General features: G+C 53.0%; 1 protein-coding gene across 1 annotated transcript; it reads right to left on the reverse strand.

Annotated features, from left to right (window-relative positions):
• Positions 1-203: 203 nt before the first annotated feature.
• On the reverse strand, positions 204-19,787 carry LMOD1 (leiomodin 1). The gene is made up of 2 exons (XM_026864368.1): positions 19,293-19,787; positions 204-1,916 (listed from the first exon to the last, which is right to left on the reverse strand). The coding sequence occupies exons 1-2, from the start codon at positions 19,551-19,553 to the stop codon at positions 204-206; spliced, it is 1,974 nt and encodes a 657-aa protein (XP_026720169.1). The 5' UTR covers positions 19,554-19,787.
• Between the last annotated feature and the right edge of the window lie 4,799 nt (positions 19,788-24,586).

Genomic DNA, 24,586 nt, shown 5'->3' on the forward strand with positions numbered 1-24,586 from the left:
CACCTGCTCTGCAAAGGATGGTGCAAAAGGATGGATCTGCCCACCCCACACGCTTGGCAAAGGGATGGATCTGCCCCTGCCACGTGCTCTGTGCAGGGGTTGGCGCCACAGACACCCCGCTCTACCCCACAACAGAGCAGGACAGCCCTCCCCTCTCCCCTCCCCAAGTGAGAACAGACATGACCTCAAATCTCAGCCCCAGACTAACCCCGGGGTGACCCCCACTGCAGCCCTGCACTTGCCTTCTTGAGCTGTTTGAGGTTGCTGGAGCGGATGGCTGCCAGGAGCTGGTCCCGTGAGTTCTTCTCCTGGACTGGCAGCGCCCGGTCTCCCAACTTCCTCTGTGTGGCCGGCGAGAGCGAGTTCCTCAGGTTCTCGTTGATCAGCGGTGGGGCGAGTGGAGGAGGAGGTGGTGGCGGCGCGGCGGGCGCTCCCCCTTTCTTAGAGCTTTTAGGGGAAGCCTTGGGGGACGGCTGTGGGGATGGCTTGGGGGACCCCTTTGGCAGGGCTCCAGGCTTGGGCACCTCCAGGAGGTCTTTCTTCTCCCCACGCTCCTGTGCCAGTTTCTGCTCCTGGAGGCGTTTCTGCCTCTGTTTGTCCATGTTTCGGCTCAGCAGGTTGGTGACTGTCATGCGTGGTCCGGCCAGCTCGAAGTGGTAGCCCAGCTTCAGGAGCGTGGTGTTTTCCTTCAGGAGCTTGGCGATCTCCATCTCCGTCTTCCCCCCGCAGATGTGCCGCTGGTTGTGGAAACGCAGTTCCGTCAGCGTGTTGTTCTGCAGCAGCGCCCGGAAAATGGCCAGGATGCCCTTGCCCGTGATGTGGTTGGAGTCCAGGTTGATGCTCGTCAGCACCTTGTTGGACTTCAGCATGATGGCGATGGCGAAGGCCACGTGGTCGTCGGCACGGGTGTTGGCCAAGGCGAACAGCTTGACCACGGTGTTGAACTCCAGGGCCTCGGTGAAGCGCACCAGGGTCTCGTTGTTGATGCAGTCCGAGTTGTTCACGTTCACTTCGGTGACCTCGGCGTCATTGTTCTTCACCTTCTCGATGAGCTCATCGAAAATGCTGGAGGCTTCGTCATCCTTGGCCTGATCCGAGGATGTGGTGGGCTTGGAGGGGCTGCTCTCAGCTGCCACCTTGGCCTCCTGTTTCTCCTCCGGTGCCTTTTCTGCCTCTGGCTGGGATTTCTCCTTCTCGTCTGCCTTTGATTTTTTCAAAGCTGAACCCTTTTCCTCTTCCTTTTTGTCTTTTTCTCTCTTATCTTCACATTTTGTGTCTTTTTCTGCCTGTTTCTGTGATCCCAAACTCTTCTCTTCCTCCTTTTTCTCCTTCCCTGGGCCCTTCTTCAATGCTGAACCCTTTTCTTCTTCCTTTTTGTCCTTCCCTGAATCCTTCTTTGCTGCTGAACCCTTTTCTTCTTCCTTTTTATCCTTCCCTTCATCGTTCTTTAAAGCTGAGCCCTTTTCTTCTTTTTTATCATTCTCTGTATCCTTCTTTAAAGCTGAGCCCTTTTCTTCTTTTTTATCATTCCCTGTATCCTTCTTTAAAGCTGAGCCCTTTTCTTCCTCCTTTTTATCCTTCCCTGTGTCCTTCTTGAATGCTGATCCCTTGTCTTCCTCCTTTTTGTCCTTCCCTGTGTCCTTCTTCAACACTGAACCTTTATCTTCCTCCTTTTTGTCCTTTCCCATCAGCTTTTTCTCCATGGCCTTGACTTTATCGTTGATAGCCTTCTCCTCTTTGGTCTTGGTTTCAGCCTCTGCTTTAACTTTTGGGTCTGTTTTCTGAACACTGTCTTCCTTTTTAGAGTCTTTCCCCACTTTTGTATCTCGTTTCCGGGCCAGGTCTTTGGAAGGAGCTTCCTTTCCCTTTTCTTCTTCATTCTTGGCTCCCTTATTCTTCTCACCCAATCTGCTTTCCTAACAAGAGAAAAACATGGTGGTGTTACAGAGACAGATGCCTCTGACCTCCAGACTCGCCACCCCAGTCTCACTGTCACCAGCTCTGCACCTCTGTCACACAGGAGCAACCACAGGGCCCGTCGGGGCAGCACCTCTGCTGGGGAAGATGCACAGGGGGATGCAGGACAGTCTGGTCTCAGGAAGTTCTTAGACTACACCTGTGAGGGATGAGCTGCCCTAAACCAGGCACTTACGGTAGAAATCTGGCGAGAGCATCACACAGGGTCCCCGGGAAGCAACGGGGAGATGCCGTGGGGGAGCCCGAGGACAGCTGGTGCCGGGTCTGCGCTGTGGCGGGGGACAATCTCGTGGCCAGGACTCTAGGGAGGTAAGCGACCTGCTCCGAATCGTGATGGTTTAGCCCTGAATATGGGCAGCGTATCTTCCATCTCACTTGAGTGATTTACCACCATGTGTTCACACGCTGCAGCCTGGGGCTTTGGAAGAGGCAAGTTTATCCCAGCCGAGGTGCCGGGTCCAGGGAAGGGTTCAGCATCCGAGCGCCCCGAGTGTAGACAGACCCTGCAGGACCAGACGAGGTCCCGCTGCAGCTCCCCAAGGCATCTCTGCTCCCCTCCTGCCTCCAGTCCCTTCCCAGCGGGCTCCAGAGGTCTGGCGGATGCCCTACCTCATCCCCAGTGAACAGACTATAACCTAATAAGCTGCAGGATGCACGTCCCTCAGCAGGCTGCACTGTTTGACCCCTTCCTACCATACTTCCTACAAATTATCCTCTTTTTAATCATTATTTTATCCTCTTTTCAATCACCTTTTTTTATCCTCTTTTCAACCACCTTTTTTTTATCCTCCTTTTAAACACCTTTTTAACCAGGGATGGATCTAGTGCCTGTACCTCCTGTACCTCTGTGAACCCCAGGTGCTTTCTTGGCTTTGCTAAATGGTTTCTAGCTGGATGCTCTGCAGTTTTTCCCAGTCACCAAACACTTTCCATGCTGGCCGGGACGCGTGTGCAAGCAGGGGAGCGTGCGCAGCCGGTGACAGGGGTGACACTGCTGATCCAGCAGTCACACCCGACTCGGGGCTCTCTGAAACGAGCCTCCTTCTAACATGAGTTTGCATTTTTGAGCTCCCTGCAGAAAACCAAGGAAATGGGGACACGGCGTTTATTGCATTGCAGTGTGTGATGTTTGCCCAGCACACCTTCTCCCAGTGTCCAAAGGCATCACAGGAGGGAAGAGCTTAAAAGGGGAGGTCTTGGCGAAGGAGGTAGATTTTGCTGCGTGCCCTGGGCAAAGCAGTGTCACTGCAGCAGGCACCCTCTTCCCTGTGGATCTCCCCGTGTCTCTGTGACAAGAAGCCACGCAGCAGTGCCCTGGGCCTCCCGAGTTGCTTCTTTTATCTCCGATCCAGCCAGGACGCCCGCTCATCCCTCAGTGGGCTGGCAAGCACCAGTGCTTTCAGTTTGTCTGCCCCCCTGTATATTCACTCTTCAAAAGCAGTTTTCACCTTTGTTTTTATGTTCATCACGATGCCCTTGTTGTGTTCGCGGGACGTCGATGTACCGGAGGCTTAGACCAGTTTTTGTCTGACCTCCAGGCAGTGACAGCACCCTCCCTGCACGCAGAGGGATGCAACCCCAAGGCTTGACGGCTACTTCTGTACAAACTACCTCTGGCAGCAAAGGATTTTCCTCTTTCCCTTCATGCTTTAGGGCCATTTGATCATCTGCCTCTTGCCAGTCAAACCCCCTTTTCATGTGACTTTTGGTACTTTTGTCAAGCACCTGACCCTCACCCTCGGCACAGCCTGTGCTGTGCGTTGCTGCGGACCACAGCCAGCGCCGGCAGCTGCCGGACACAACAAATGCCTCGTTGCACTTCACCCACGGGCGATGGGGCTGGGAAGAGTCTTCCACCAGCATTGTTATGACATGTTCTGCTTCTGCAACCAAAGCCTTTGATCCCAGCTCAGTGCACGCAGCCTTCCAGCCTGTTGGTTTCCTTATGGCACCATATTTGCTTCCTCGTGTGTTTGGAGAGATGCAGGCACAGAACCTGCATACAGAGAGACTTGGATAGATTGGATCAGTGGGCCAACATTAATGGGATGAGCTTCAGCAAGGCCGAGTGCCAGGTCCTGCACTTGGGCCACAACAACCCCCTGCATGGCTACAGGCCCGGGGAGGTGTGGCTGGAGCTGTCTGGAAGAAAAGGATCTGGGGGTTCTCATTGACAAGCAGCTGAACATGAGCCGGCAGTGTGCCCGGGTGGCCAAGAAAGCCAACGGCATCCTGGCTTGGATTAGAAATAGTGTGGCCAGCAGGAGCAGGGAGGTGACAGTCCCCCTGTGCTCTGCACTGGTGAGGCCACACCTGGAGCGTTGTGTCCAGGTTTGGGCACCTCAATATGAGAGAGATCTGGAGGGGCTGGAGCGAGGGCAGAGGAGGGCAACGAGGCTGGGGAAGGGCTGGAGAATAAATCCTGTGAGGAGCCAGGGAAGGAGCTGGGAGTGTTCAGTGTGAGGAGGAGGAGGCTGAGGGGAGCCCTCATCCCTCTCTGCAGCTCCTGACAGGACATTGCAGAGAGGCCGGGGCTGGGCTCTGCTCCCAGGGGATCAGGGACAGGACAAGAGGGAACGGCTGGAAACTGCAACAGGGGAGGTTTAGGCTGGACATGAGGAAAAAAATGTTTCCCAGCAAGAGTGGTCAGAGAGTGGAACAGGCTGCCGAGGGAGGGGGCAGTCCCCATCCCTGGGGGGGTTTAAGGGCCGTTTGGATGAGCTGTGGGGGGATGTGGGGTAGGGGAGAACTTTGTGGAGTCGGGCTGAGGGTTGGACTCGATGATCCCGAGGGGCTTTTCCAAGCTGAATGATTCTGTGACTCTGTGATTCTGTGACCAAGACTTTGTCACAGCAATGCAGTAAGAGCAGGGCACCAGGGCAGGATTCATCTCACCCAACATCAGATATGAGGCACCTCCACTCCCAACAGAGGAGCCAGGGCTATGAGCAGATAACTGAAGACAGATGGAGCCCTGACATTGTAACAGAGTTTGTTGCACAGAGGAGGATCCTACCATGAAGTCTGCATCAGGGTTTGGTAATTTAAATCTCCTTCTCCTTGTTCCACAACCTCATGGCTGGCCTGGCTTTTCCTGGGTGCCTGGTTTTGGCAGCATGACTCAGCTCTGTGTTCCAGCCAGTGCCGTGGGGCTTCTGTCCAGAGATGAGCAGAGGGTGACATGCTGAGACACCGCTAGCTGGCAGCCCAGCCACAGAGCCGTGGTTAGATCAGGCTCAGATCTACAGCTACAGGATTAATCTGGGCATTCTCAGCTTGACCACAGCGATGCTGATTGCAGGAGGAGGAGGAGGCACCAAGTTGAGGGGTGGCAGAGTGAATGTTGTCTTTGCCGGGGGGACTTTAGGACTTCAGGGAAAGGAGGAAGAAAGATGCCTCTGGGAGATGCAGCTGTGATGCCTCTAGGAGCTCCCTGGACCTTCTCAGGTCTGGGCCAGCACTGTGGTGTCACCCAGTGCCTTGAATCCCCAAATCGGAGTCCAGACACCCTGGTCTGCAGTCAGGGCTGGCCTCCTCCTCTGGACAATGCTCTGGCCGCAGTGTCTTCCCCAGCCCAGGTCCCCGTGGTGTCCGTGCTGGGGCAGAGTGTGGCTCTGCCTTCCCAGCGCGCAGCACTGCTGGCCCTCAGGGACTGCTTTTTTGTGGAAAGAGCTGGCCTGGCTGTGAGCAGGCCAGCTGTCAGGACTGTTTGTACCTGGCGTATAAACAGATGCCATCTGGGAGGAGAGAGCTGTTTATTTAGTTAAGAGATTTCTTGGCTCCCCTGTGCAGACCCAAACAGGAGACAGAAGGGCATATGCCAGGCCCCTACAGAGCCCATCCGTGCGACCACACAGCCCCTTGCTGCTGCAAACCCCAAGGACGAGGGATGGGGCTCCCAGAGGTGCCCCAATGCCAGAACCCCTTTGTCCTGGGGGATGCAGAGAGCAGGTGATGCCACCTCCTCTGGCACTGAGCCAGTGGCCCGTCTCACCAAGACATGCCCTGTCCCCAGGGCTGGTGCGAGGATGCTCAGTGACATCCTGAAGCACCTCGGTGAAGGAAGAGCCACGTCTGTCCTGGCAGGAGACTGGGCAGGAGGTGTGTGGGATGGGGACTCTGCTGCCTCACTCTCTCCCCACACCCATGCCCAAAGGTGCCTCTCAAAGGAGCTTGGGGATGTCCTGGGTTGGAGGTTTCTTGCATGTTTCTGCGAGAAGAGACAGTGGCCCCCTCCAGGGCTCTGCAGCCCTCTCGTGTCCAGAGGCTGGGCACTTGTTGACTCAGAGCCATCAGCCTCATTTCCACACCAACTGCTCCAAAAAGCCTTCTCCTTCCCAGCCCGAGCTCACACAACTTGACCGTGGGGAGCCCTGAGTCTCCCCTAAGCTCTGTCCCAGACTAAGCAGAGCAAAAACTTTGACCAGGAATGAGCAGATCTTGGAGAAAGGGAGGAAAACCCTGGAGAGAAGAACCTGCAACATCTCCCATGCTCAGAGAAGGCAAAAGATTTCTCCAGACAAGATGAAACTAGAGCAAAATAAGATGCACAGCAAATCCCTGCTTAGCAAAGCTCCTGTGGCAAGTGCTGGGAATGTCTCATTATTACATTGTTAGTGCTGTTCTCATTAAAGCTTCCATCCACCGGTGTGTTGCCACGTGTCCAGGTGCTGTGGCATGGAGCAAGTCTGTGGAAGGAGGGCACTGGAGCCAGACAGCAAGATGTAGAACAGGAGCCAGCTGTGCCCTCAGGCAGGGGAAAATGGGAAGGCAACAGATGTGCAGTGACCGGCCACGGGTGTCACTGCCACTGCGGGCAGCGGTTGCGAGATCACGTGTGTCCAGCAAATTTGGGATGCACTGGTAGGGTCTTATCAAAGAGCTGCAAGTTATTGCAGAAAGTGCTGGCTGGCAGCAAGGGGTAAGAGGTGTTTAAAGCAGAGCTGCTGTGGTCATGGCACTCTACAGGAGGCCCTCTGCAAGCCCCCACCTCCACCAGGAGCAGCAGAAAGGGAGGAGGCAGGAGCAAAAACTTGCAGGCCAGAGATCAGATCTGTGTTTCTAAACCCAAGGGTCACTCTTACCTACCCGCCACTGCCCGCACGAGGCTCTCTCTGTCCCTCGGTGGAGACTGGTGACATCTCTAAAGCCAGCCCAGAAGCTGCTCTAGGCCATGTGTGTGCCCGGGAAGGCGCCTGTGTCCCTGCCTGCCCCTGCACCCATCCCCGGGCTCTCAGTCTGCCCTGCCACCCCGGCTCTGCTCCAGGTGGTGACACCGGCCCACTCTCTGCTCACTGATTATGGTGCTGGAAGTGAATCACGTTGCTCCAGCTCTTGGAGGTCAGCAGAGGTGCTGCGTGGCAGGATAATGCGGAAGAAGAGAGAGAAATGCATCCTTCCCCCCGAGCTTGAAACCCTGGCTGTCCCTGCAGCAACCGGCGCTCCTTCTCCTGCAGCCCAGGCCACCAGCCAGGTTGTCTCCATCTGCAGCGGCCAGTGCCAGCCCTGTACCCTCTCCATGGCCATCTTGAGTCCTGCCTGCTCGCTCCTCTCCGCCGCGCTGACATATTTACCTTGGATACCTAGAAACCAGTGCCGCTGCACCCCCTCCCGTGCCATTCCCTTTGCTGCGAGCACGATTATTAGGGGAATATTTTTACACAGCGTGTCAGACCTTTAAAAATAAGACTAATGAAAACAGCCTGGTACTTGGCTGATTAATCACCAGTGTTTTGATGAACTGAAATGCCTTCCCGATTCCTCTAAATAGACTGAAATGAGCATTGCCATCGCTTGTTAGCATTTGTAACCCTCAAACCCACTCAGATGTTTCCTTAAAAGGCAAAGGAGACGGGGAACTTCTTGCCTGGAATCTGAGTGTTTGCAGCCCCGCTCCCGACGCTGAGCAAGGATGGGGCTGGGGATGGAGCGGCTGGCTGAGCCGGGGATGGCCGGGAGCGGAGCAGAGGGGCTGCCGACATCTGCTGTGGGTGGTGGGGATGTGATGGTGGAGCGAGGTTCTCGCCTCCTGCCCTGAAAGCCCCACAGCTCATTTTGGGCTAGAAAATCACTGCTTGGGTGGTAAGTATTGATCTGGTCACCCCGCTGTACCCACAAGCAGATTTCTAAGTGAAAGGGGAACACGCTGGAGAGGAGTGGGAAGGATGGGTTACCCAGGGACTTGCACCCGAGCTGGAGGGAAGGGGCACTTTGTGGCCTGGCTGCTGCTCTTACGTCAGTCCCTGGCAGAGGGGACATGGAAATGGATTTGTAGAAGAAATGTTTTGTCTTTGGAAGGGGCCAGCTCTCACCAGCCTGCAGTTATTTTCAGAGGTATGTCCTGGGAAGAGTCCCTCATGGCCCAGATTACCAGGCTGAACATACTGCCCCAGCACGCTGGCCATGTGCTCGGGTCAGCTAGAGAACAAGATGTAAGGATGGGAGACTTGGGGGGCACGTGCTGCCGAGCAGCTCCACGTTGGCGCCGGGGAGCTGTGCCCCATCTGGGTTCAAGGAGGGCTTGGCTGAAAGGGAGAAGCCTGAAGAGTCCAGGATGGCTCTTCCATGAGGGTCACTGCTGGTGGCACATGGCACGCTGCACCCCAGAAGGAAATGGGACCCTCAGAAAAAGATCTCAGAGCCAAACCTGCACCTGCAGTTCACGTTAAAATGGCTCCAGAAATAGTGAACTCAGCCTGCAGGCTTGACACTGACTCAGTCTCTAAGGTCACCTGCAGCTCTGGTGGCCTCTGGAAGCCAGCTGTGAGATATCACCCCCCAGCTGCTATCAGAACATAAAGAGCATGAGAGGGGAAGCCTGACCCACCCCAACCATCAGCACCCCTGGAAAATGTGGGGTTATCTCCAACGCGGCTGATGGGTGCTACACTGGCTTCACACACCCCCGAGCAGCGGGGCACATCCTCGCCTGCCCCTGTGGGGACATCTGTTCTTGGGCAATGTAAGGGGAAAACATGGAGCAAAGCAAGAGGCAACTGCCTGCATGTGGAACTGTTTAGCAAAGTCAGTTGAGCTGCATGTCCACTTGTAGGCACAGGTCTTGCACCTACACTCTTGCAAGCACCAAGGAGTTACCACCGCTTGTAACCAAACTGCCCTACACCAGTGCCCTCCTAAAACAAGGTGCAGATGGCTGCAGAAGGACAGCCGGACCAGCTGAATTTAATTAATCCAGGAATGGTTTCAGCCACATGGGTAATTTCTGCATGTGCTCTGAAGCCCACTGGAGCAACTCCCCTGGCAGAGCCAGTTTGGCGTGCTGGCTGCCTGGCACATGGCTTTGTCCCCAACAGAGATTCTCCATCCAGAGCTGTGCTCCTTGCAAAGCAACCAGAATCCCTCCAGAGTTGTAGGTCTGGGGGATGACGTCCAGGCCAAGAGACTGTCCCTTTCTCCCAGCCTCTGCTGGGATAATAAAGTCTTCTTGCAGCCAACAGGACATTTTCCAGATCATCTCTTGGCATTTGGCTTAGGACATGGGTACCCACCAGCAAAGCTCCATCTGTCCTGCACAAATCCTGAGTGATGGAGGAGCTTTTGGAGGTGGGAGAGCAGGGAAGTGGGGAAGCCTCTGGGGTAAGGGGAGATCTGGGAGACAGAGACAGCTCACCAAAACCTGTTGGTCAGCTGGGGAGTCCCAGACCAGACTGGCAAGGGAAGGAAGCTGAGCTTGGTTATTTGTCATAGGGGGTTTAGGCATAATTATGGATCCATAACTAATGAGCTAACCTGAGGGGTTTCAGTCTGTCCTACACATGCTGCCGAGTCCTACAAAGGTGTCCAGAGCCACTACGAGACTCTGAGATCAAACCCACAGCTCCAACCTTGGGCATCTGCATCATCCTTTGGAGACGCCTTCCTAGTCACGTGGGGTCTAAAGGAGCCTCAGTGTCCCCTCTGTCCTGCCCAGCTATCCCAATTCCCAGCCAGAGCTGGAGTGAGGCACCAGCACCCCACCACCTCTCAGCGCGACCACACGTGAAGGGGGCTGAGACGGCTGGGCACAAGACACGTGAGTGCTCCCAGGGGACAGGGCTGTCCCACTGCACGGAGCAGTCTGTTGAGGGGGCCCGTGGGCAAAGGCAGGTCGTTCCCGGGTATTTGGGTACCCCTTGCCACTATGCTCCAGGCATGCGAGAGGGTTGCTGGAGCCAAGCTAAGCCACAACAAGCTGGCCAAGCTGTTCCTTTCCTCCGTTCCTCAGTCACTTTTGAGTAACTCAGGGACAACTCAGGAGCCAAGAACATTCCTGGAAAAAATGCTGTGTCCTTGGCCGAGTCCTGAGAGCTACTAAACCTGGTTGCCAGAGACTGCGGGAGGAAGTGGGACTACGAGGTTTCTGCTGACCCTGCTTGACAAGAACAGCCAAGTGCGTGTCTGCGTGACACACACCCACTCACAAAGGGATCTGGCATTGCTCTACCTGCAGCAGCGCCAGGGCAACCCTCCTGGTCCTTGGCTAAGAGCAAAATCCATGGGCCAGTGCTGCGAGATACCATGTTCGCACCCGCCATATGCCCCGCAGAGCTCTGGCCCCAGTGAGCTCCCTGGTAAGACCATTCCCAGGCAGTAAAGAGTTTTTCTCTTGGCACATTTAGATTCTTCTGGCATGAAGCAAGGGTCAAAGGACCTTGGCTTCCAGCTCTGGGACACACGCAGATCTAGCACGACCCCCTTGGCCATGCTCTATGTGCTAAAGCCCAGAGCGATGTAAACAACTTCTTGCCCTGTCCCGCCTCAGCTATTACTCTGTTATTTTAATGAGGAACTCAGTTATTCCCCTTCCCTTCTGCACAGACCTTTCTGACCCCAAATATCACTGTCTCTTTGCACTTCCCAGGCCAATGTTTTTAAAAACATCTTCCTTCTGAGATGCAGTGCTGTTCTCCAGAGACTGGACAACTTCTGGCCCTGACTTTTGTCTTGCTTTGCCTTCATTGCTGAATTATGGCCAATAACAAACATTTCAACTGGGTTTCCTTTAATAGAATAGCTCCAGCCCTTCCACAGTGACATGCAGCCGTTTTCCAGAAAGCCCTTAAAGCTGCTGGATACCCTGCAGCTGGAAACTTTTGCTCCTCTAATAAAACCTGATTTTAGAAGTTATGGTTCTTCTCGTCTATCCGTTGCACTCCCAACCCCTTCTCCTGGCACTGCCTTGGCTCAACTGGATGTTCCCAAGATGAGACCTTTCCTCTGATCACCTCCTCTCTGGCAGAGGTTGCAGCGAACATCAGCGATTCACCCCATGGCCACCTCAAGCCCAGATTTCTGCCCAGTGCATTTTCTGTGGGCAGCCCATGAAGAGCGTTCCTCAGATTTTTAGGAACAGAAGAACTGTAGTTCAGCCCTCACAAGTCTTAAATTCTATCTCCTGTCCTCTGCGTCACGGGGGCTGGATGCTCAAGAAGCAGGGCTCTGGCTCCCAGCCTCCTGGGACTACACGGAAAGCACCTCCGGGTCCCCTGGTGGTGCGAGGGGCCAGCCCATGGGACCATCACAGACACCCCATGACATCACTGGTAGCTGCGGGCACTCAGTGTGGGAGGAAGAATCAGGTCTCTGAAGCAGATGAGATGAGTCCCAGCCCCCGGTGCCTACCTGCCAAAATCAGGGAGCTGGTTTGCTGGTCAAAACCCTTAAATAGCTTATGAGAAACAGGAGCACTGCCTCCTTGGGCTCCTACACCGTGTGGGGGCTGCAGCCTAGAACACAGCACTTAATGAGACAAAGCAGGGCATGCCAGGAGTCACGATATCTACTCTTAGACACTGAAGATCTGACCTGAAAGGAAGCAAACTGCAGCTCCCTTTCTGCTGTGGGCAGCTCTCATGGCTGTGTGGGTGCTGGTTCCCGTGCCAGGCATGTCTGCCTTCTGCCATCGTCCCCCTGCCAGGAGGCAGGACGGCTCGGAGCCCTCGGCAGCACGGGCTGCACGCTCCAGAACAGCTCTGTGACCCCAGGCTGTCACCTCTCCTGTTGCATTCTGCCGCTCTTGTTCCCGTCTATTTTCAACCTTGTTTGCACCATGCTCTGGGCAGAGGAAAGGGCTGAGCAGGACTCATTTCACCTCACGGTGTGGCTGGTGCACCGCTGTTGCTGCTGTCCGCACCGTGACTTCAAAATGAGCGCCCTGATACCTCCTCCCCTGCGGAGTGAGATCCTCTCGCTCCATCCTGCTGCGATTCCCACCACGGCAAAGGGTGGGCTTGAGTGACACGACCAGTTAATCCCAGCGTCCTGCTGGGAGCTGAGTCACCGAGACCTTTTTAGCACGCAAATGATGTCATAACGCTGCAAAAGAAAGCGATACGTAAAGGATCCCAGCTCCTTTTCTCCTCTGTATGTCTATTTATCAGCTCAACATAAACAGATAATAAACCTTCTGGGCAGCTCGGCCCATATAAGCTAAACACTCCAAAGATTTCCATGGATTTATCTGCATCCCACTTGTGGTTTATGTAAATATAGAACTCAGCTTTTTCCTCGTTTTTTTCCAGACTGACTAGAAATTCAGCTTTTTTTTTTCCTGCTTGTGCCCTTAGATGGACTACATATCTCCCAGACAGACAGTGTGCCTGCGGCGTGACCTACGAGTCGCTGGGAACGTTTTGTGCTGCCACTCACTCCAGTCACAGCAAAACAAGGTTTCTGCCACAATTTCCCAACAGCACTACAAAAACACCGATCTGGCTGTGAGGTTCCTTCTCACACCGTTTGTTCAGAAGTGCAGTTCAAACCCGGGTGTGCTGCCGCCTCACTTCCTTCAGCTGTTCTCTCAACTGCAGATCCTTCAGCTATCTGTCATGGGATCATTCCTGCTTCTCTTTTCACCTTGGAGGTCTGTTTTATCGTCTGTTGCTAGCTGACAGCTCTCGCTTCGGGTGCTTGTCCTTCTTGTTACAGGGTTGGTACATTTTCAGAAATGAAGAGCAAAACATCCAAGCGCAGACAACATCCGTTTTCATTTCTGAACAACGAAAGATGACAAATAAAAGGTCTCTCCTGGATGGGCTGGTCTGCAGCAGGCTGGAGAGGCCACAAAACAGAGACCATCTGTGGCCTCCTTTAAGGACCAAATAGGAACGAGTCAATACCTTTAGTTTCTTTCAAAATGTGTGACTATTTTGGATATCCCTGGCTATCGCCCACAGGAGTAATGCAAAGACAAGGGAGCCACCAGCTCCCTTCCCACTCCATGTGCTGGTGGAAGGACTCACAGCTTCATCCCCTGCCCACCCCAGAGTGAGGTGGGTGCTGATGGAGAAGCACCAGGAGAAAGGATGCACCAGCGTCACCCATCCCCTACACCTCTCTTAGAGGCCAGGACGAGCTGGGCAGAACAACAGCTTGTTCTGATAAAGGAAAAGCAGGCACCCAGACTGCTAGAGACCTGCCCAGGGTATGGTTATAAGAAAGGCAAGAGCTGGGAATTGGTGAAGGCTCTTGGAAAAAGAAGGAACAGTCTTGGCATATCAACAGAACTGACTGATAAACAGGACGGCAGAGTTTAAATACATATGTGTTAGTCACAGACTGGTAAGATGCTTAAAGAATGATATAACCAGTTCTTTTCCCTTGTTTGCAGTTTCCCTTGAGTCTGTCCCAGCTATTTAAATGTGGAGCTTGTTTTTCCCCCAGATATTTTCATGAAAAGATGACAAGCTTTGAGCATTAATAACAAATCTAAATACTAACTTGTTTTTCCATGGTGTGAAGAAGGGGTCATTGGTAGGAATCTTCACTTTTCATGGTATCTTCCTCCACATACAGCCACCAGTAACTGGATTAAATACCACCCAGCAGCGAGTGCCAAGCCTACACTCATGCACCCCAGTAAGTTAGAAAGGAAGGCAGGACTTTTTACAAGACCTTCCCAGGGAGTTTTGTAATCCTTACCCATGGCAATAGGACCTGCTACCCTCTGGCACCAGCATCCTTCAGATATGCTGATTTGGATGAAGTAAACTCCTTCCAAGGTCATTGTTTTTTCCATGAGGAATGGTGTCCCACTGTTCACTGTCAGCTGCATCCAGCCTACAGCCAAGAGTGCTCGGGGACACAGGAATGACCCCAGGAGCTCTGGACCAGGCAAAACAGGGATAAAGATGCATGGAGCTGGGACAGGAGGATGTCTTGCCTGTGCAGGAGCACATGTGGGGAGTGGGACATATGAGAGAAAGGGGAAAGGTGTTGGAAGAAACTTGCCTGAGACACCTCAACTTCTCCTGTGGGAAGGGTGGTCAACCATCAGGAAACAAAAATACAGGGACCATCTGCACCGTGCACAGCTGGTCTCGTCCGTGCACATCTGCCCTGGCATCCAAAGTCCCCTATTCAGAGCCTTCTCCTCCAAGAAGCTGGTCCCTAGGCTTACACGGAAAGAGAAATCCACCATGTGTTCAAGCATCTTGACAAAAGAAGTGGGTTTGTGGCCCTGGAATGAATCCCCTCCATCAGTAGGATGATGTCCCCACATGCAATTTCCCCACATTTTCCCAGCTTGAAGCGGCAGTGCAGCCCGGATGGGAAGCAGGACTGGGGACTCTGACGGCACTGGGACATGCAGGCGTCCTGTCCTTGCAGGTGAAGTTGAGGGAAGGAGGCTCTGCCACCAGGCACTCAGTGTTTTGGGTGCCACCTGGGCCCTGTGGTGAGGCCGTGTGGGAATCCAAGAAGAGCCAAAACCCAACAGCAGGTGGATTTTGTGGCATGCTTTGAAAAGTAAAACCACCTGCTACGGGTACGGCAGCCTCTAAGGAGCACTCGGCCAGCAACCCACCTGGTCCCAGGGCCCGCATGGTTCATAAGGAGTGGTGGCCCTTCCCACGGGGTAGCTCTTCTCAGCCAGGTCCATCCCAGCAAAGGTACCCCCAAGGGGGTTTAGGAGTGACCGACTGCCAGTGTGAAAGATGGGGAGATCTCCAGGGTGTATATGATAGTGCTATATGTATGGATACATGCTTTTTAACAATGTCACCAACAGCAGAGGGAGAACTGGACAAAACCAGAGTCGCTCTCACAAACCCCATCTCCTCATACAGCTCAGAACAACCCATCCCGCAGAGACACCAGCTCTGAGCCCCCATCTCCTGGCACAGACAGCTTTTCCTCTTTTGAAGAGAAATCCCAGGCATGATAGAAAAATTACAAGTGACAGCAAGTCAGCTGTGCCCCCAGGTTAATCCTTCAATTAATGCCACTGCTTCAAATTTACAGCGCGTTTCTAACCTGAATTTCTCTCTCATTATGTCTTTGCTACAGTAAAGAGTCAGGAGCTCTAGAAATCCTCTTCATTTACCTACTTGTGAGTATTAGCTTAACTTTGGCTCCTGTGGCACGTGGACCTTCAAGAAAGTCTGTTGAGTGCATCCGGGGAGAGGCACTGTCCCAAGCCCCACTGTTGAACTTGGGGTACTTGCTAGCAATATAAAAATGAAGATTAATTAATTAATGCATCACCAAGATGTGAATTTGGCTCCCCAGTGCGGAGAAATTAGGGCAAAGCTCACATCTATTTTGGGCTGTTTATAAACTGCTTCCTAGCTACCCAAGTTTGCCCTTTTCATCACTAAGAAGATGTGTTATTATGTAGTTACAATATTTCTAAATATACCCACTCCTTCCAATATTTAGAAAGGGATGGGGGTGCCTGGAGCCAGTCCAAGACCAAAGCAATGACTGAAAGAACTGTCAGATGGGCAGAAACTGAATCTTTCACTTTAAAATACCTTATTTTGCACTTTGGAGCAACTCCCGCACATCCCAGCTAACAGGCAACATCCCACCAGACACTGCACAAAGTGGGGGCAAAGGAGGGAGCAAAGAACAGGAGGGAGGAGGAAAAATAATGGGGAGACAGGAGCGCAGCAACCCGGGCAGGCTGCGGGGGGCTGGAGCGGCCGTTGTACCACGGGGGGCTGCGACCCAGCCACCTCCCAGCTTTGCAAAATGAGTTTTAGCAATAACGATACAGCCCAAGGTGCCACTGCGCAGCTGGGTTAGGAACTATCTAATATTTTCTATCTTCAGTGCCTTGTGCAAGGCAGCTATGGGCCTATAAACTCTCTGTAGTTCAAGGTCAAGAATCTCACCTTCTGCCCCTCCCTGCTGAAGAGACATCACAGACACGGGACAACATCTTCCAGATGTTCAGAGGGCCAGTCCCACTGGAAGGACCTCCTATTCCTTCCCTGCCCTTGTGCCCACGCTTCCCTCCTGTGCTCACGTCTGCTTCTTGCTCGCAGAGGTTTTCCTCGACACATTTAATCAGGCACTGTGTGTGGGTTTGTGATGCACAATGCTGGGAGCTGTCACGGGAGAGGGGCAGGGACCGACAAGGTGCTGCCTGCACTGGGCTGTGGGAATGCTGTTCCCCGTGGGTGTGCAGCCACGATGCCTGTGTTGGCAGGCACAAGTGCTTCGCTGCCTGCTACAACGTGAAATCCACTGATACGAGAGAGGGATTTGTCATCAGAGTCCTCAGTGCTCGGAGCAGCTGGGTGAGAGCTCAGGAGCCGCCTGGGATGCTCCGGATGGCTCCCTGTTCTCACTCCATCCTGCAGCAAAACACAACCCTGCGGCTTCCTCGGATGAATGAGGGAACCATCGGCTTCGTGGGCTGGTTTCTGTGATTGCTTCTGTGGTCTGATGATGCCATCTGGTCCTGTTTCATCGTATCCCATCCCATCCCATCCCATCCCATCCCATCCCATCCCACAGAATTCCAGAATCATCACGGTTGGAAAAGCCCTTGCAGCTCCTCCAGCCCAACCATGACCTTCCCCCTGACCCTTCCCAACTCCCCCAGATCCCTCAGCGCTGGCTCAGCCCGACTCTTCAACCCCTCCAGGGATCCCGGGGACTCCCCCCTGCCCTGGGCAGCCCATTCCAACGCCCAACAGCCCCTTCTGCACAGAAATCCTTCCTCAGAGCCAGCCTGACCCTGCCCTGGGCAGCTTGAGGCCATTCCCTCGGGGCCTGGCGCTGGGGCCTTGGCTCCAGAGACTCATCCCCCCTCTCTGCCCCCTCCTGGCAGGGAGTTGCAGAGGGCCATATGGTCTTCCCTCAGCCTCCTCTTCTCCAGACTAAATCTCATCCCATCCCCTTCATCTCATCCTCTTCCCCAAGGTGGAGCAAAGGCCCAGCTCCACCACTGGCATGGGCTGACCTGCCTGCGCTGTGAGCTGGCATTTTCTAGGTGCTAATCCCAGGTCCTAACAATGCCAAGGAGGAAGGGATGGAGGATATTTTTTTCTTGGCCTCCAGGGATTGAAATAGAAGAAGAAAGTCTGTTCTTCCATATCCAGTTACTGCAATGCAATCTAACTGGGCCAGTTTCACTGACAAATTTGACTGGCAGCCAACTTGTTTTGTCTTCCACAGCCCGAAGCTACCGAAGCTCAAAGGAGAGCACAACGAGAGCTTTTCTCAGGACCTCCACCGATGCCCTCCCCGCCAGCCCCTGAACTGTACACCCTCTCCTGGGGCGCCTCTCCTCCCTGTGCCATCCCTTGCCACCATCCTGACTGCCCTCCCGCAGCACACGGACACACACTCTCAGGCATCTTCCAAATAACAAAGTGTTTAGCCAGACGATTTCCCAGCAACGTTTTTCCAAAAACCACAAATTTCCTCCCTTCCTCCTGACCATGGACACTTCCCTGTCCCAATCTCCAGTCAACTCCTCATCTTCCCATGGTTAAAAACAAAATCGTGAGTTCAAATGCAAGACTCCCCCCTCCCTGAAAAAGCAACTTTTTCACTGTCAGGGCTGGCTGCAAGCTGGGATCACCTGCAGACCAGTGCAGCATCACTGGGATAACTGGTCCCACATAACAGCATTTCCCTTTGCAAGCAGGTTTGTCCTGCAGTTCCCTGACACAGGGAAATTTTCCACCGGCCCACCGATGGGAAAATAAACCCAGTGCTCTCGTGGCAAGGGGCACGGTACTTTCTGTCCCCCAGCCCACGCCAAACGCTACATATAGAAGGTGAGGGCTGCGAGTTCCTTGTCCTCGCAGACAGAGGAAAGCTCCCAGGCTGCACAAGCCAGAGCTTAGAGAGGGTTGGGGGGAACTATTTAACCCCTTGTTCAGGTCTCCAAAATAAATCTTTATTTATTTCCCCTACAGCTGCAATTTTCATCTTTTTCTACCTGTCTTCTCCCAGGCCCTGGTCAGGAGAGGATCCTCCTATAATAAACACATCCATAAAGAACCATTTCCAAGTGCTCAGGGGCTAGTTAGAGCTTGATTATTCAGCTGGAAGATCCAGGCTACTGCTGGGTGACCTGGAATAGATAAGGAATTGGAGCCAGAGCAGTCTGTTGAGGGGTATCCACATAAGCCTCTGCTCTGCTTACACTGCTGATATTCCTCAGCCCTGTCCCGTCACAGCAGATGCAAATCCAGCCTGGGATATGAATCTCCCTGTGACTACACAGATAAATAGCTGAAGAGTCTCCTTCTTCACTTTCTGGCTCAGCCTGCCGTGAAAAACTAGGGAAACCAAACGCTTCCCAGCTTCCCACGCACAGAACACATACCAAATATTCTTAGTGCAGAGGTTAATAAATGTTACAGAGAAGTGGGATTGGTTCCCACTAAGGCAAGGCACAAGAGGAGAGGGACTGGCATGAAGCTTTCTAGCTCAAAGTGAGCTATTAAAGGATTTGCCAGGTGCAGAGGAGGTAATAAATGTACCCAAATCAAAATAAATGAATTAATTTTAACTGAACAATAAACATGAAGCAAACGGCCTGGGGCAAAACCTGCTTCTCAGAGTGATTTCCACCAAGCAGCAAACTTTTTATTCCACAAGGACTAGAGACTATTTAAACTTTTGCACAAGAAGAACTGAAAGGACTAAGAGTCCAGAGATCTCCAAAGGAAAAGAAAAAAACGGGAAGAAAAAGAAACACAGCCTGCAGGATCGCTGTCACCGCACTGGCCCCTCCAGCCACCTTCTGGGAGTATCATCGCGGCTCCCAGCCCTGCCAAAGGATGTTAGAGCAGAGGCAGAGACAAAATCCCTGGCACCAGCAGAGGGTTTGGCTTTGCGAGTAGCACCGGGATTTCATGAAATACCCTGTTCCCACCCAGAGTGCCTGGACCAGCTCCCTGCCTCACTCCTCTGGTCTCTACACGACAGCTACTCCTCCTCAGCAAGCACAGCACACCTTTCTCGGGGTTTGCGTTTTCCATCTCATCCCCTAAAGCAGCCTGGCAGAGTTCACAGGTATCGCCCCTGCACTTCTCACAGAAACAGCTCAAGCGTGGGGAGTTGTGACTTACGTCTATCGAGTGTTCCCTCTGAATACGTTTCCTGGTCTCCTTTTCGCAGTGATTGAGCATTGTGTCGCAGTTTTGCGGGCCAGGTGGGGAATTTTCTGTTTGGTTTTTCTGACTGAGCTCCAGAGGGATGTTTCCATCTGGATCCACCACATCCAGCTCCTTCTCCAGCTCTTCCATCTCCTCTGGAGACAGAGTAGACAACAAACTGTCAATATCCGGATCTTCACTAACTTGTCGCCGATATTTGGCCACTTTGGACATCTTTGCTCGCTGGCGAGACACGGTTGCGGTTGTGTGTGGTACCCAAGGAAGGAGAAAAAAACCAAGAAGCCGAAGCTCCAACACTGCTTCCCCCAATGGCAGCAGGTGCTGAAGTGTTAAATCTCAGCAGCTCTCAATCGCTGCAGCCCGGGATATAGTAGTTGTAAAGAGGGGACACCCCTCGGTCCAAGAGTTGGCCAATAACAGGATCCAGCTGCGATTCGGGTGCTGGGAAGCCAATGGAGCCCAGCGGGAGGCGGGGAATGGTGCTATCAGAGGAGCCTGAAACCCGAGGACATTCCAGGGAACCATGCAGAGCTGCATGACCAAATTTAGTCCGGAGCATTTAGCCTTTTAAAGGCAATGGGCCAACCTAGTGAGAAAACACACAAAAATGCACAAGCTGGCAGGCTGGGGATCTGGGGGGTGGGGGAGGCCGATCCCCAGCATGTGCCCATCGGTGCTGGAGGGCTAATAAAGAGCTCAGTGTGGCTCCGAAGATACGGGATGTCTCCTCCGTTACAAGAGGGGAGAGTTTCTGCTGTGACAGCGACAGCTCTTGGCTGAAATCGGCCACAAAGCACCCAGCCCAGAGAAAGTTTTCATCTTTATCCCACTGCTCTCCAGGATCTTTGCAGTTGGCCGCAGCGCGCAGCCCTTTGGGAAAGTGGTGCTGGGTGGTTTTGTCGCTGGTGCAGACTGGTTGCTTTACGAAGGATGTGCAAAGTCTGGTGCCTTTGAAGCAGGGAGGAAGCAGGCAGCTCTGCAAAGTCTGACCCCAGCACTGTCCCTGGGCCACTTTATCAGAGCTTGTGCTGATTCCCTGTCCTCTGCAGCTGCTTTTCATCATAACACTCCCATCTCCCCTTGCCAAGCCCCAGAGACATCTCTCCTTCTGCACAGGCTAAATTCCCGAGTCTTTCTGGCTTCTGGTTCAGGCAGTGCCCTAAGCCTGGGCTTTGGTTGGAGGCACCTACTTTCCATCAGCCTAATCCTTAGAGAAGCTTACTGGCACCTGCAAATTCTCCCAGAGGGACAGAGGCAGACAGGCTCTTCTCTCCAAGTTTCAAGGCAGATTTACCCCATGCACAGCATTTTGTATCCATTTGTTATGCTGCCAACTTCATCCTTTTTTCTTCATCCTTTATCATCCTTCTAATATTTACTGCCTACTCTCAGGCCTCTCTCTTTGCTAGTCCAAACAAGCAGCCCTTTGGTCTTCTTCTGTAAAATAAGGTCTCATAAGATTTTCCTTGTCAGCCTGATTACCTCCTCTGCCCATCTCCCTGGCTCAGATCCCACGCTGAACACAAGCACAGGGGGCTCCAGGTGAGTCTCCCAATGCCTTGTGTTACAAACTAGACACTCCTCTTCTTGACGGGAAATGCACATTCTTGTTGCATTCCAGGATTTCAATTATCTCCAGCATCACAGCGCCCAGCTCCTGCTCATAGCCTTCTTATGATTCACCAGCACGACTGAGATTTTTTCCAGGTTGTAGAGGAAACTGCTAGTTTTAGCTTCCAAGTGCATAACCTTGAACCTTGCCATGCTGAATATCATCCCACTTCACTCCATCACTTCTCTCTCCCTAATACCATGACCTGCATCTTGGTGCTCACTTACACCATGGACTAGGAGGGACATGGCCATCCCCTTCACCTTCTTCTGGGCTCAGTCTGGTCAGACTCTTCTCCTTCCCTCATCCCAAAACTGCTGTGGCTGCAACAGCACTGAAGGCAAGAGAAACCAGAGTGAATTTAGCACATTGGTATCTATTTGGTGCCCTCTTTGCCCACAGAAGCCAAATGAGTGTCTTGCTTGTCCCACCTTATTACAGTCCTGGACCTCTCTAATGTGCTGTCTGGTTGTTTTTCAGGATATACAGTTCAAAATGTTTTAACACTGTGTCTTCTGGAAGGGAAATTTGAGTTAACAGAGTCTGGGAATAGAAGAAATGGCCAAATGTCTCGTATTTCTATGCGGTGTTGCTGTGCTCAGTCACCAAGTGCTTGTAATAGGTAAGCAACAAACTGGAAGCCCAGTTTCCAACTGGAAAAGACACAAAAAAAAAAGGTAGTGAGGAATCATAGCTACGTGTCTCCCTCTTCCAGGAAAAATCCAAGCTTTGTCAGGTGTGCCACCCCTGGCTCCATTAACCAGGTACGTGGACAGCCTCAGGGACAATCTGTGATTCTAAACCAGAGGAAGAACCTTTCTACTATGCAAGTAAAACCTAGAACTGTCCATCTGTCTGTCTGCCTTCATGACTCTTTCCTCCTTCGTAAATTGGTTCCCAACAGAAAAAAAAAAAAAAAGGTCAACCCCTTGATAAGGTCTCTGTTTTGTTGTTCCTGAATCCTGACTCCTGTGATGAGAAGCACCAGACACCGAGTTCCCTCAGTGTAAATGAAGCAGGAAAAGTGGCCTGGGAGGCTCTGAGTCTCTCCTGAAGCTTTCCCTGATTTGGGAATCCACATCTGCTGGGCTCTCCTCCACTGAGCTGCAGAGCTGGTTATGCAGAGGTAAAAAAGTCAGAGTTTAGCAGAGAAATATTCATTTATTAGCAGAGAAGCCAGGAGAGGAACAGGTGTCACTCTAAATTTGTGGTGGTTTATAGTGGATGTAATTTATCTTGGCTGTCACACGTCTCTTCTTATACAGGGATATTAGCATAGCTGTGACTTCACCATATTCCACAGAGTTCTCAGTGTTGTAAGAAAGAAAACACTGAAAGAAAATCTAGTGTTTTCACCCCAGAATAAGAGGGACTCTGGATATGTCTGCACTAGCTGCTCCTTCCCAGGTCACCAGCAGCTGGGACTGGGGACATGTGTGGGGACCCTTGCCCTCGCTCCGCAGCTGGCTGCGGCCACAGAGGGCTCGTCACTGGCCCTTTGAAGCTGTGCCAGCCAGGAGAGCACTGTGCTGTGCGGGACAGTTTGGCGCAGAGGAGCTCCCAGCAGCTCCGAATCTCCGCTGAGGCTCCGTCAGTCTCTGCATTTATCAGGATTCCCATCTCCATAGCAACTGAGCACCTCAGAGGCACTAATGAATATTTCTGCACAATGCGAGCAGCATGATTAGCCACGTCTTAGAGATGAGCAACTGAGAGCCAGATTAAGTAGCTTTTCCAGGAACAAGTACAGGGTCTCTGGCAGAGCTGGGGAAGCTTTCTGTGCCACCACCTCTTGTGCCACTACCTGGGATTGTCCATCTTTCTTTATTGTTTCATATGAGCTGATAAAGAACAACTGAAAATTGGATGGATTCCTCTAATCTGTTTTATTTCCCTTTCCTTCAGAGCCTGCAAGAAGAAAGGTTGAATGCATTGATTTTTTTTCATTCTGTAAAATGTTCCTGGGGAAAGCAAGTTACATCTCCCCACCCGGCTGTGACAGGCGGCTGCTCTGGAACACGTTGGTCCTGTGGCCAGTGACAGAAACCGCTTCTCTCCCAAACCCAACTGCAACTTCACCCCCAACCTCCCTCTGCAAAACACCTCCTCATGTGAGAGCAAAGGAAGTGTGGAGAAGACATTATATAGTGGAAAAGAAACCAACCCCTGGCCGCAGAGAAATTCAGAAAACCCCAGAAAGGCCTTGAGCACCTTCCAGCAACCTGCCCGGGGGTGCCCCCAGCTGATCTACTGGAGGTCCCTTTGGTGACTCTGGTCACTGCAGCTCAGGCTCAGCAGGGGTTTTCACAGGCTCTCCCACAGCTTGTGAAAGGAATGACCAGAATGATTGTTCAGCCTGATATAATTAACCTGCCACTCATTAGGGGGAAGGACAAGGGCTACTGCAAGAAATTGCCACCCTAAGAAGGCTGGGACCAGTGTGGGACGAGTCACAGCAGGACAGGGGAGGGAGAGGTCCGCTCCCAGGCTTCACCAGCTGGGAGGTGGCTGAGATTTTCCACTTTTCCCATCTCCACTCCTTGGCCAAAGCAGAAGCCGCAATACCACCTTCTGGTAATCTCCATTACTGCATCACCCCCTGCGCCCATCCTGCCTTAAATAAGGACAAACGGCACCACCGCACTCCGACCATGAAGGCTTATGTTTACAAGGAGTCTTTGAAACCCTTCGGAAACAGCCAATTGAGCGGCATTTCAGCTCCTTTCCATTGCTTCAGCCCATGATTTATTAGAGCAATTCAGTGCCTTGGCACACAAACTGCATCTCCTGTTGCAACCGAATGATTTACCGTCCTTACAGGAGGTAAAGCTGAATTAGGAGCGTGAAAAGGCTTCGGGAACTTTGCAGCCTGCCCTGACATTTGCTGCCAGCACAGAGACAAATTCTCTGGTTTTCAGCTCTGCCTCCCCAGAGAGCTGCCCTCTGGCAGGCACCGTCTCTTGGAGGGGACCCCAAAGCCCAGCTCCGGCCCACGCTGCCCGGCTCACAGGAGCACCCCAGGGACACCTCAAAGTCAGCCCGGCTGCTTCAGCAGCACCAGGACCGAGGCGGGTGCTGGTCCCCAGCAGCTCCGCTGGGACAGACGCCCTCAGCACGGGCATGTCACCCCGCACCAAGCCCTCCGTCACCGGGCAGGCATCCTCCTCCAGTTCAGACAGGCACCGCCAGGCTTCTCGGCTCCCACTTCCAGGACGTCGGCAGCATTTTCTGTCGGATGCATTTCCAGACCACAGAATCACAGAGGAATTGTCTAGGTTGGAAAAGACCTTGAAGATCTCCCAGTCCAACCGTCAAACCAACCAGAGCGGTTGGATCCCTGAAGCTTCAAGGATCCGCAGAGCCGATCCACGGCCCCTCAGATTTGCTCACGCTGTTACTGCGGGCACCGTTTGTCGGAGGATTAAACAAAAGCTGCCGTGTGTTTCAGGCCTTTGTCAGAGTGCCCTGGGCCCGGCCCTAACACTGATATTGGGTTTTTTTTTTTTCAGCGTCGGGGTCTGCCCTTATACCTCCCGCCACCGCCAGCCCTGAGAGCGCCCTGTGAGGACGGCCCCGCCTAAGCGCCCTCTCCCCTTCCCCAGGGACACTCGTCGCACCCAGGGACGACACAGCG

Source organism: Athene cunicularia (genome assembly GCF_003259725.1).
Source record: "Athene cunicularia isolate RWA chromosome 26 unlocalized genomic scaffold, athCun1 chr26_part2, whole genome shotgun sequence".
In the NCBI taxonomy this organism is placed as follows: domain Eukaryota; kingdom Metazoa; phylum Chordata; class Aves; order Strigiformes; family Strigidae; genus Athene; species Athene cunicularia.